Source organism: Haliaeetus albicilla, chromosome 26, assembly GCF_947461875.1.
Source record: "Haliaeetus albicilla chromosome 26, bHalAlb1.1, whole genome shotgun sequence".
Lineage (NCBI taxonomy): Eukaryota > Metazoa > Chordata > Aves > Accipitriformes > Accipitridae > Haliaeetus > Haliaeetus albicilla.
In genome coordinates, this window is record NC_091508.1 from 10,460,515 (window position 1) to 10,473,786 (window position 13,272).

At 53.9% G+C, this 13,272-nt stretch overlaps 1 protein-coding gene across 1 annotated transcript; it reads right to left on the bottom strand.

Annotated features, from left to right (window-relative positions):
• Positions 1-10,723: 10,723 nt before the first annotated feature.
• LOC104324505 (olfactory receptor 10A7) lies at positions 10,724-11,755 on the bottom strand. The gene has a single exon (XM_069771011.1). It carries the CDS (start codon positions 11,753-11,755, stop codon positions 10,724-10,726), a length of 1,032 nt encoding a protein of 343 aa, XP_069627112.1.
• Between the last annotated feature and the right edge of the window lie 1,517 nt (positions 11,756-13,272).

Consider the following 13,272-nt stretch of genomic DNA (forward strand, 5'->3'; position numbering starts at 1 on the left):
CGCCGGGCCCCGCCCCTCCTGCAGCAATCGCGGCTGGGCCGCTGGAGCCTTCATCCCTGCCAGCATCTCCGCCCACCTCTCCACGCACCTCCCCTCTCCATGGGGTTCGGGGGGGGGGGGGGTGGATCCCTCAGAGGGGGACCGGGGGTGATGGCCACGTCCCCGCTGATGGCCAAATTGCGGGATGGGGGGGGGGGCTGTGGCGTTGGGTCCCTTTGTAGGCACCAAGGCCACCTAAACCGGGCTTATCCTGTCATCCTCCCCCCGAACCACCCTCCGTTTTCCAAAACGCTGGCCAGGGGCAGCCGCTCCGAGCGCTGGTTAGCTTGGTGGCATTGCTATTTTGTGTGGAGCCCTCTCTAGATGCCAGGTGGGAGAGATGCCATCAAATCTCGAAACCAGAAATGCAGCCTGCATGCAGGGAGGTGAGTAGTGTGGGGGAGCAGAGATGCTGTTTCTGCCCAGCTCCAGGAGCAGAGGTCAGGGGAAACTGGTGGATGTTGGGACCCGGTTACTGCCCCAGTCCCACAGGAATGGCATAAACTGGGGACGAGGGGTTGGAAAATCCCATGTGTGGGTTGTGTTGCTGCTGGGGCAATGCCCGGGCTGATGGCAGGAGCTGTCATGTCCCTGCCTGCCAGGCAGCTGCGTCACCTGGCTGTGAGCGCTGAGTTTGTCAGACCTCAGCTGCAGCCAGCAGCCTTGGATAGAGCTGTGCATGGCTGAAACACCCCCTCCCTTCCTGGTCACAGCCACATCCCTGAGTCCCTGCAGGGTGAGTTCCCTTCCAAACCCTCCTCATGTACACTGGATTAGTCCCACCTCTCTAGAGTTTGTTTTCCAACCCTTGGGTCCTCCTCGGAGCACCAACATCCCAGCCAGCTGCAGGACAGTGGGTGCTCAGCGGAGATGTGCCTCCACAGCTGCCAGCTCCAGGGACGCCCCATGGACACCCCAGTCACGCCAACCGCCATGCCTGGCAAGGATCCCAGGTTATCATCCCCAGCGTCCCTGTGAGCTGCAGAGCAGCTCAGGGCTGTGCAAGGGTTTCTCCCTGGAGTCAGGGGATGCCGAGGCAGGCAGCTTTGCAAAACCCAGGCATCCGATTTCCTGCCCCGTGCTCCAGGCATGGACCTGAGACCTTGGCAAGAGCAAGACGACGTGATGTTCGACAGGACCCGCTGTCCGGGATCCCGCTGGCCAACATGTGCTGCCTTTTCAGTCCCTAATTCTTGGTGGAGGGATTCCCATGGCCAGTGCCCTGCCACGTGTCTGGGCTCAGCCCCAGCCAACGGCGCTCGTGGCAGGAGCCCCGTTAGAGCGTCAGTGGTGCCCTGGCAGGCTGTCAGCCTGCTCCGTGGCTTTCCAAGGTTTGCCAAGAGTGAGAGGCTGGGGGTGCGGCGTGCCGGGGATGCTGGGCTGGGCTGGGCTTTGGCAAGGGCTGCCGCCTGCCCACGGCTTTCACTGACACCAAGGCTGTAATAGGAAGGTACAGGCAGAGATGAGTGACAGAATGGAGTAGGGCCAGCCGTGGGGACAACACTCTGCAGCCTTGTCATCTGCCTCCAGCAGAATAGATATCTCTTAAGATTTTCTTTCTTCCTTAATTTCCTTGGCCTTTCGCTCCTGCCAGCTGTCTGGGATTTTACTTCCAAAGGAAAGACCTGCATTTTCTTTGCCCCCTGGTTTGCTGGAGCTCTGTACCCATTAATTGCTTCTCAATTTAACATGCACCTCTGGGACCAGCAAGCACACTAGGCAATGGTGCCGGGAGAACTGGGGCAAGTGCCCACACCAGGGCCAGTAACAACATCTTTAACCTGCTGCTTTTTGCTGTGCAGGAAGGTGGGGTTGGAGGGCTACTGGGATGGATACTGGGCCAAACCAAACGGTTACTGGGACTAACTGGTCCCATTTATGCTGATACAAATCCTTAATAAACTCACTGATTTTAATACACTCTGAAAGAGCCAAGCTTTTCTTCTGCCCTGCGTTGTCCCTGTTACCAGGTGACAGAGATGCCAACCTCAGCTGGTGGGCAAAGTCCTTGCTAGGTCCTGTCCTCATGTGTCACCGACCCAGCACCTCTGGCTGCACCCAGGGGACTGGTGTTCCCAGCCACGGGTGCACTTGTGCAGCATAAGGGTGCCATCACATGGCCAGAGCTTGGCACCTCCAGGGCACAGTCAGCCTGGGACCCCTCACCCACAGGGCCGGGGCAGGTCCCCAGGCACTGCAGGTGACCTGGCCCCGCTGGGGCTGCGCACCCTCAATGGGGTGGTTGATGCCCCTGGCCCACCACGGGCTTTCCAGAGCCCCATAGCTGCTGGGGGTTCCCCTTTTGGTGTCAGGGCCAGGTGCTGGCTCCTGGTGGGGGTGAGGACCACAGGGACCAGATCTGCAGCAGTGATGAGTTACATAGCTGACATGGACCACAGATCCACAGCATGGCTGTGGCCAGGAGCAACCATAAGCCACCTGTGGCAAATGGCTGGGAACCAGCAACAGGTCTGTGCAGAGGCAAACCCAGCAAGTGCTGGGCCAGCCTGGGGGTGCTGGGGCCAGGGCAGCCCCGAGTGGGGGCACTTGGGCCAGCGGGTCTGTGGGCGAGGCAGGTGGGGATGGTGGTACAACCGCTTCCCCGTGTGCACATCAAGCCTGTGACCACCCAGCTGGGGGGGAGCAAATGGGAGGTAACTGGGGGGGCACTGGTGTGTGTCCAGGGGAGTCTGTAAGTCCTGGCAAGGCGGGGAGGAGACCCCTGCCCCATGCTGCCTACTTGGACAGGGGATGTCTGAGAGCCCAAAGCACCTCTGCGAGGGTCCCAGCACTCCCCAGCATCACACCCAGCCATGGGGCAGGCTCACCATCTCTTCATTTGGGAGCAAGTGGGTGGGGAGGCAGAGGACGGGGCCATGGGAGCCAGCCCCGAGCGCAGTGGGGCTGCAGAGCAGGGACCTGAGCTGGATCCTCCAGTACTGACCCACTGGGGGCGAGCGGGGCTGGCGACAAGGTGGGACCTGCTCTCCTGGGGGAGGCAGAGAGGGACCCACTGAAGCCATGCCATCACCACCCTGGGGGCTTGCAAGACTACACTGGATGAAAGCCTGAGTAACCTCAGCCTTGCTGTGGCAAGGGTTGGACTACAGACGTCCAAAGGTCCCTTACAGCCTGAGTTATCCTGGGATACCCTGATCCCATTCCCCCTCTCCAGAGCAGTGCTTGCTGCTTGCTGTAAGCCCAGCCCCAGCTCCAAGGGTCTGGCCCGTTGCAGACAGCTGCTGGTTTTTGACCTCCCAAAATGCAGGCTGAGGCCATGTCTCCTGCTAATACTGAGTTTCAGATCTTAAAATTTACTTGGTGAAAGGAAAAAAAGAAATAAGTGGCTTTTCTGGCCTTTTTCTGGGGCTTGGCCTCTCCCCAGAATGGTGCTTGAGGCTGGAGGTTACTTGTGGGCTGCTTTTGGGCAGTTGTGCCCAGAGTCCCCGTGCCCAAGGCTCTGGCTGGGAGTGCAGGAGGATGCTGGGAGCGCAGGAGGATGCTGGGAGCTTGTCCCAGCCCCAGGGTGGGAAAGCCAGAGCTCTGGCTCACCTACTCCAACGGTGGGGTACACTCCTCTGCAAAGACAAAAAGGTATGAGGCCCATCTCCTGCTTCAGAGAGGAGCCTGAGGAGTAACGTGGCCCTGAGGAAAACTGCTCAGCACCCACCCAGAGGGATGCGGAGGCTAAAATCCCCTGTGGACCCCAGTTGGTAGCAATGTTCCTGCCTCACACCCCATGCATTGCCTGCGAGGGCTGAGCCTGCCCCAGCTCAGTGCATCCCAGGGCACTGTGGTCCCCGTAGTTCTCAGTGCAGCAGCCATGGGAAGGTGTCAAAATCACCCTCTGCCTCTCACCATCTCTGTGGTCCATGCGAGAGCTGAGGGCAGGGATCCCCAGGCAAAGAGGACCCAGGGACAGGGGCTGCTGGTTGCTCTTACTGGCTTTGGGCAGCACGATCATCTGCTCCTTGGAAAGTCCCATCTGGTTCATGGTGTCTGAATTTCTCTATCACACCGGGTTTTGCTTCAGTGTCTCTGCCTGCAGGGACAGAGATGTGGCTGCAGCCTGACCCCATGTCCCTAGACCTCTTCCTCCTCCCATGGGGGTAGCACCGGGAACACTTTGGGGGTCCCATGCAGATCTGCCAGAGCACCCAGACCCCTGACACCCCCAGAGCAGCAGGACAAACTGTCTGGCAGCTCCTGTCCTGCTGATAGGGGCTTGCTGGAGGGTCAGCTCCCCACAGCCCTTGCCTGCCTGGGCATCACTGAGCTTTTTTGTGACACTTTTCTTCTGCCACTTACTGTAGAAAGTCACCACTGAGATGGTCAGCCCCTGATATTGCCGGTCACTGAGGAGGATGGTGGGGCTGGTGTAGTCCACATTGACCAGGCCACAGCTGGTGAGATCTCTCCCTGCAGGAGAAAGTGGTGGGATGTTTTATATGTGGTTGGGAAGAGGATGAGCTCAGGGCATCACCTCTGGCTGGGATGCAGGCTGATCCTCCCCGTGTCAGGGGGCTCCTGGTGCTCCGGCAGCTCCTGGAGCAGCTGTGCACATATTCTCACATATGTCCTGCCTGAGCCTTACCCTGTACCCCTCCTCTGCACCCCTTACATCCAAACCCCTCCACCCTACAGACTCTGCACCCCTCCTTTACAGCACCCACACCCAGCATCCCTCCCCTGCACACAGCATCCCCTACACTCCTCCTCTACCCCTCACATACCCAGCACCCCTTCTCTGCACCCCTTGCACATCTCTTACCCCCTTCATCACCCCCTGTACACCCTGCACCTCCTGTGCACCCTGGACTGAGTCCCTGAAGTCCCTCTCTCTGCCTACCCACCGTCCTCCAGATCCTGGCTCCCCACCCATCCCCACTGCCTCCGCCTTGGCACAGTGTGGGACCTCCTCACACACTAGCCTTGTCCCCAGGACCACCTGTGCCTCTCCCCAGCTGTGGGACACAGTCACTTCCAGCCCCTCCAACCGGGACGTCTCCCCCTCAGGGTGATCCCATGGACCTGGGACCACCTGGGGCTGCAGCCCTCTAAAAGCCATTGTTTCTTCCTGTGCTTATGAAAAGCATCACTTCTTTACTCCAGACCATTGTCAGGGCTTCTAAGCCCTGAAGAGCCTAAAGAAAGTTGTTTATTTAGTCTTGGGAACAAAGTATGCTTTTAACAGCCCAAATCTGCAAGCTTCAGGATCTTACTCCTCCATGGAGGCCTGCTGGGACTAAATTGCGCCAAGAGAGAGGCTGAGGTCCCCCAGCATTGCATCTGACATGCTGGAGGTTGGAGCTCTCTGCAGATGCTCCTGGACAACCTCTCTTTTGGTTAACTCAGCATGGACCCTCACTGATGTCTGGGTGTGCAGGTAGACCAGCATGTGTTCACAGTCTCTCCCTGCAACCTGGCCCTGTTGTGTCACACAGCAAAGGGACCTTTCTGCCCCAGATGGTGTCACCTGCAAATACTGACTCCAGCATGCTTCACAGAGAGAGCCGGAGAGCTGGGAGGGTGCACAGGGCTGGGCTGGGCTCTGGGACAGGCATCCCTGTGCCTGGGTGGAGACATTAATCGGGCAACACAGTTATCTGAAGGGCCTGGTATAGGGAGCCCAGGGAGCATGGCATGGAAATCCCTAGCTGTCCATGATACACTTTGTGGTAGTACATGAAACTGCCACCTACACAGTGGGGAATAGCCCACACTGATGTTTGTGCTCTGGAGGGGTCCTGTTCCAGGGATGGCTTAAGCCCTGCTGCTGGGTCAGGTCCCATCTCCTCCCTCGCGGTCCCCTGGTACTTACAGGAGTTTGTGTATTGGCCAGGTCAATCAGGTTTTTTTTAAGACCACCATCCTCTGCTCACATCCTGCAGGCTGGAGAGCAAATAAAGAACACTGGACTCCAGCTAATGGCATACAAAGCTCTCAGCTTTCCTAGTGGGCCTCCTCAAAAAGCAGCTTGAGAGGTCATTTGGTTGCTCCAGCCCAAATACCTTCTGCGAGAGGCATGAAGCTGCACTTGGAACTTGAGCTCAGGCAGTTCCAGTTAGAGACAAAGAATAATTAGCAATGTCAGGGGTGGTTGGGAGGAAGCTGTCAAGGGAATGCTAAAATTTCCATCTCTCATCATCTTCTAAACAAGACTGGACACCTTTCTAGGAGGAACAGGGACATCACACAATTAATTGGGCTAAATGCAGAGGTAATGGGTGGGATCCTCTAGCCAGTGCTAGACGAAAGAACAAACTAATTTTCATTTCTCATCAGGTCTTTAAAGCATGTGAAGCCACATCAGTCATTTCCACTGGGAAGAAGCTCAGCTGATTTTGGCCTCTCTTCTCAGACACGCTCCCAGAATGGGATTGAAGAGAGTCCTGCACTGGTAAAGGTAGATTGAATACAAAGGTGTTTCTGTCTAATTTCTGTGATTTAGTGATGCTTCTCCAGTCCCTGATGCTGCCCACTTGAAGGTGCTTTACAAAGACCCAGGGATGAATTAATTCTCTGACTCCACCTGAAACCCAAAAGAGCAAACCTCCCCCATGGGCCAGAGGGGTTCCTGGCACAGTCCCTTGCTCCATTTTTGCCAAACTTGGTTGTATCTCAAGTCTGAATCGGCAGCAGGAGCAGCTGTTGGACATCTGCTTGGGCGCAGAGCTCTGACACAGCAGGCCCTCTGGTCTCACCTCCTGAAGTCTCCAGCCACATGGCAGGTGCTCCCATGTCCACTGTATTTTTCGACAGCTGGTTGGTCACTTCCAGGTTGGAGGCGAGAGAACAGCTCCTGACGCACAATCAGCACCCATGTGTTACCAGGATGGGAAGCAACCACCCCCCAGGGACCTGTGTAGTTCTTTCTATGTTTTATGAAGAACTCAAGAGCTAACCGAGGTAAAGAGCGAGAAGGAGAGGAGCCATGGGTGAAAGCCACAGCAAATGAGAAGATTTGAACTGACACTTACCCAGGAATTAAAGTTTTGATGATTATTTCACCATCATGGTGAAATATGGTGCTCACAGACACCTTCTCATATTTCTTGAGGTCTTTGATCAAGCTGGAGTGAGAAGCTACGGCGATGGTGTGCCACTTCCCTGCAAGCTAGAGAGCATGGCTGTGCAGTGATTAATACAGTGAGCAATGAGAGATTCAGGGATATAGCAGGAATCCCCCACTCCCTCCTCTTCCCAGGCTGCTGACAGGGTGGATGAGCATCTCTTTTGCCAGGCACAACTGCAGTCTGCCATAAAGAGCTAACCCAATGCAAGCTCCACTTGGCCAAACCCAGGTACGCTGTGACCCTCATTATCCCACTGACTGCCCCACTAAGGCATTCAGGCACCTAAATGTCATGCTGGTGAATGTCAGGAAGCCTGAGGGACTTTGACTTCCAGCTGGAACAGGGGTCCTTGTGAAAACAGACAGGTAGGTTTTGTCTGACCTCTACTCCCTCAGGGAGACCGTGTCCAAGCAAGGCATCTTCCCTGTCCTCCACCATTGGAAAACACCCTCCAGCAGCATTACCTTCTCTCCATCACAATATTCTTTCAGAGGGATTTTTGCCCAGGCCTGAAGCATCAACAGAAGTATCAACTCCTGGAGCAAGAAAATGACCTTCAGCACACCTGTGAGAAAGACAAGCTCCGCAGGCAGCTCAGAGCTTTCATCCCTGTGCATGAATCCTCAGAGGCAGCGGAGCAAACCCTCCCTCGTCCCCTGTCTGTGTGATGGCCAGTGCCAAGATAACACGGTGTCATGGATTAAACCCAGCCAGCAACTAAGCACCATGCAGCCACTCACTCACTTTCCCCCCACCCAGTGGGATGGGGGAGAGAATTGGAAGGAAAAAGGTAAAACTCGCGGGTTGAGATAAGAACGGTTTAATAGAATAGAAAGGAAGAAACTAATAATGATAATAATAACAATAATAATATGACAATACTAATAAAAGGATTGGAATATACAAAACAAGTGATGCACAATGCAATTGCTCACCACTTGCTAACCGATGCCCAGTTAGTTCCTAAGCAGCGATCCCCCCAGGCCAACTCCCTCCCCCCAGTTTCTATACTGGGCATGACACCACATAGTATGGAATACCTCTTTGGCCAGTTTGGGTCAGCTGCCCTGGCTGTGTCCTGTGCCAACTTTTTGTGGCCCTCCAGCTTTCTTGCTGGATGGACTTGAGAAGTTGAAAAATCCTTGACTTATTCCAAACACTACTCAGCGACAACTGAAAACATCAGTGTGTTATCAACATTCTTCTCATACTAAATCCAAAACATAACACTATACTGGCTGCTAGAAGGAAAATGAACTCTATCCCAGCCCAAACCAGGACACATGGTTAGCTGGGTTTCTCCCCACCTGCAGCCAAATGGTGTGTTCCTACTGAGGTCTGAGACAGAGCCATCCCCTCAGGTCCTCTGAGACGGCAGGGAGAAGGGGGTGAGAAACTCTCTGCCAGCTTCAGTCCCACCAATGGTTTCCATGGGTTCAAAGCAAGAGGCTCCAGAGTGATGGAGAGCGCCAAATGAGCTCCTCGGCACCCTGGGGTGCGTCCCACCTGGTCCCAGGATATGGCCCATCTGCTTAAGTGATTCTCATTTCATCCCTAGATCTTCCTTTGCTGTGGGTAAAGCTTCACTCCCCCAGACTTTTTTGCTCAGATGTGGTGGTGTGGAGCAGTGCTCTCCAAACTCTTTTGATTGCACACCCTTATCAGTGAAAAACTTTTGAGCAGGCACCCCCAATATATGTATATTTATTCCTAAATAATATACATGCATGTTATAAAACATACACAGTAATCGACATTTTAAAAGAACAAGATAAAGATTAAATAAACACTAGTTTTAAAATATTGTTTTATTTATTAATGGTACCAAAAATACTTTCTTCCTGCACCCAATAGATTGTCTTGTGTACCCCCTGGGGCAGAGAAAACAGGGATCTCCCCTGACAGATAAGTCTGATAAAAGGGATATACATTTCTTTCATCCCTAGTGACGCTGCTGGAATTTACAGCAAGCTCTGTTGGTTCATATTGTGGTGTGGTCTCGCCTGTCAGTGTTGTGAGTTGATGAAGGCTGACCGTGGAGCACACTCAGGACTTGTGGTGCCTGACCCTTCCCTGCCACAAGGGTTCTCCATCCTCTTTCCCTGCCTGGCACCTCCCGAGATGCATACCTGGCCAAATACTAACGTAGCTACAACTGGCAGGAGCAGCCATGAAATCACAGGTTTCCCTGTCAGTAGGGAGAGCAGAGGGGTGGCAGATAGCTCTGGTTCACCCTGCCCTGGGGACTGTGGGTGGGAAGGAATGTGAAATTCCTGTTTTATTTCCAAAGAATCTGCCGATTTTGTAGATGTCCTAAAAACTGGGTTCCCCAACTGGCCCTGCCTTGTCCATGTGCTCTGGGAGGATGTGTTGCATCCTCACCTGAGTGGGATAAGACACGTTGGGTTCTTACTGGGAAATCCTTGGCTCCATCAGGGACAGGGCTGTTTCCAATCACAGAAAACCAGTTCCCTTAATTTCTGCTAAGTAGGAGTCTTACAGAGTCTTGAAAAGAAATCCCAGCCCAACATTCAGCTGAGGTCTGAGGAGCATGTGTTTCACTATGCCTGTAGGTATATCTTCTTGCACGCACTGAGCAGTGGTCACAGCATCCTTTCACACTCCTTTATTTATGACCACGAGGTAACACCTTCCTGGCTCTGTGTGCTGCTGAGAGCCCCTGAACCCTTCCTGAAGGCATGTCATGAACCAGATTAATCTGCACTCCCACCCACACTCCTGCCTTATCGCCACCATTTTGCATGTGGAAGCAGCTCTCCATTCCCAGGATTAACTTTGACTCCTGAAACTACAAAGATCAATCCCCCGACCATGGTTTTTCTACTTATACATATTTTATTGCATTAAGGGAAAGACATCCGGCTCTGCAGTGTCTGGAAGTCCAGCCCAGACAAGATTATCCACCACTTAACTGAAGATGCAAACAGCCAAGCATTACTGCTGTGCTTTGCATGGTGTTTCACCTCAGAAAGGGTTCTGCTTAGGAATAAAAGCTCTTTCCAGAAAGCCTGACAAAGCCCTGGTATAGATAAATGATTGAAAAAAATAAGGCTTACCAAGGGCACTGGCACATCAAAGGCAGCCTGTGGACAACCAGTACAGCTTCTCTACCTGGGCAATACCTATTTCTTAGGAAAAAAGTTCCCAGAATTACTTATTGGGAGAACTCCTGTGGCCAAGCAATCAGCAATTTTACAAAATATCCTCCTAGTCTATTCAGGTCTCCAGAGAACGTTGCTTGCCATCCTTCTACCACCGGTCTGAGAGGGTGAAGACCTCCGCAGTGCTCCACACTGGAAGGATGGTACCCGGCTCCTGGGATGGGATGAGACACAGCTCACGTGCCTGGGGTCGTACTTGCATGAGTTGGGCTTTCTGAAGCTGGCAGTGCAAGTTCAAGCCAGCTGTGCTAGGGGCTTTCAGACTTTGTGCAGGACAATGCTGTGAATTAGGTACACAGCCTCTGGGTCCCCACTGGGCGATAATGGGTCTGAGCACAGGATGCATTGGTGAGGCAGAGCTAGGAGCTGCTGTTGTGCCCCCACCAGCACCACATGGCACTTCCCGACTGGGAGTCCCAGACCCGTTCATGTGTGTTGGGTCACCGAGAGCTGCATCCCTGCAGTGGGAAGGGTGGGGTCGCTCAGCACGATGCCTGCAACCTTGGTGGACATCCGTAACACCTCTCTGTGCAGGGCTTTCCCGATGGCCCCTTTGACCTCACTGTTTCTCAAGCTGTAGATGATGGGGTTGAGCATGGGGGTCACAACGGCGTACAGCAGGGCAAGGACCTCATCGATCTCCTTGGAGCCACTGGAGTGAGGCACCAGGTATGCAATGGCCCCAGTGCCAAAGAACAGGGTCACCACGGTCAGGTGGGAGGTGCAGGTGGCAAAGGCCCTTTGTGTCCCTGTTCCCTTCTGGAGGACAGCCCTGATGATGTGAGCATACGACACAAGAGTAAGGAGGAAAGAGCCCATTGCAATAGTCCCAGCCAAAGCATACAAGGCAGCCTTGTTGAGGAGAGCATTAGGGCTGCAGGATGCCTTCAGCAAGAAGGGTATCTCGCAGAACAAGTGGTCGATCATGTTGGACCCACAGAAGGGCAAGCAGGCTGTGAGGAAGGCCTGGATCAGAGAGGAGAAGGAGCCGCTCAGCCATGAAATGGCCACTAAGCAGTGGCACATCTTCTTGCTCATGAGTGCTGGGTAGCGGAGGGGCTGGCAGATGGCCAGGTACCGATCATAGGCCATGGCAGCCAGGAGTATGCACTCAGAGCCCCCAAAGCAAAGGAAGAAGTAGATCTGCGTAATGCAGCCCACAAAGGAGATGGTCTTCTGTGGTGAGAGGGAGTCTCCAAGGATCTTAGGGAGGGTGACAGAGGAGTAGCAGATGTCCAGGAAGGAGAGGTGGCCCAGGAAGAAATACATAGGGGAGTGCAGGTGGGCATCCAGCCAGATGAGGGTCACGATGAGCAGGTTCCCCAGCACCGTCACCAGGTAAATGAGTGAGAAGCACAGGCAGAGGGTCACCTGTGCTCTGTAGGTACTGGAAAATCCCAAGAGAAGGAACATGGTGGGGCTGCTGAGATTTCCCTGCTGCAGGGATTTGGGGCTCATCTACAGGGAGAGCTGGAGGAGATAAGGACAGGTAGAAGGAGGGTGAGCACTCACCCCTGCCGTGGTGCATCACCAGCCCTCCACTCTGCTGCTTGGTGGGCTGAAGCTGTGCCACTGCCCTGGCATTCCTCACACCTTGCTCCAGGGACTTGGGACATACACACATCTCTGGGGGCAGGTGGTGGGTCTCAGTCCATGGGGTTTCAATCCTCAAGGCAACCCCCAACTCTTTGTCACCTGAAGGAGACCAGAGAGAGCTGGGACCTCACCACTGTGGTCAGTAAGGATCCCAGGGACTGCTAAATGAGAGTGGACGAGAGCAGCTCCTCTCTCCCCTCCCGGTTTCCTGGCCTGCAACTGGAGATTGATCTAAAGATGCCACAAAACGTGACAGGTTCTGCCTGAAGAGCTGCTGCCCTTCATGGGAGCAAATTGTGTTTACACCATTAGTGAAGATACAGAAAGGTCTCCTCCTTCCCCTCTCCATCACAGACTGTGGGACCAGATCTCAAAAAAAAAATCTTTGAACATTACAGACAAAGAAGGTGTCTGCTTGCAAATACTGCACTGTAGTTGTTAGCTTCACGTTCACACCTAGAAAACAGTGCAAGGGAGGGACCTCCAAGAGTCTGAGAGATCATAGAAGGACCAGAAAGGCATCTGAAGGTGACTGTGTTGTTCAAACAGACTTGAAGGTGGCAAGGAAAAGCAGAGACACTAGCCTGCAGGAAAAGGGAAAGACCCTGAATCTAACGAGAAACTGGAGCTCAGGCATAAATGGAGATGAGATACAGAAGATTTTGAGTGTGAACCTAAAACTACTGAATTCACAGGAAGAGCAGTAAGGAGATCATCAGAGATTTGCACAAGCCTGCAAGAAGCTGTTGGTACTGACACAGCTGTCACCAGAGAAGTGTGGGAGCATCTGCCAGGAACAAAAAGGAGGTGGGTGCCAGGCTGAGAAGACTCGAGCACCCTCAAATGACATTGCAAGCTCCCTCCAAGAAGGAACAAGGACAACCCCACCATGCTGGGGATGTGCTCCACAATGTGGTGATTCAGGGATGGGCTGTGGATTTGTCTTGGTGCCCAGCAGTTGGGTGGGTGTGCGAGCAGGGAGGGAGAGAAGAGCAGCCAGCCCAAGGCTGGATGACACAGGAAGGGCTGGGGTGCTTGAGCAGCTGGGAGCCTCCACGGACACACTCCTCAATGCAAGGAGGCATGCCAGTGGGATGGGAGAAGCCTTCAGGGATCTAATGCCAGGCTTTGAACCACAAAAGAAATGGAGGTTGAAGCAGAGGCATGTACTCGCCATGCTAGTTTGGTTTGTGCTGGAAGAGTAGGAGTTGGTAAACAAGGACACAACCACAGAGGGAAGGGAAGCACCTGTAGGGATAAGAGCAGCTGAGAGAGTGGTATGGGTAGCAAAAGGCTGATGTCTCCTCTGGCTGAGGAAGACCAGATGATCCATAGGAAATAGCACAAACAATTTTGGCCTCATGCAAAGCTGGCATAGA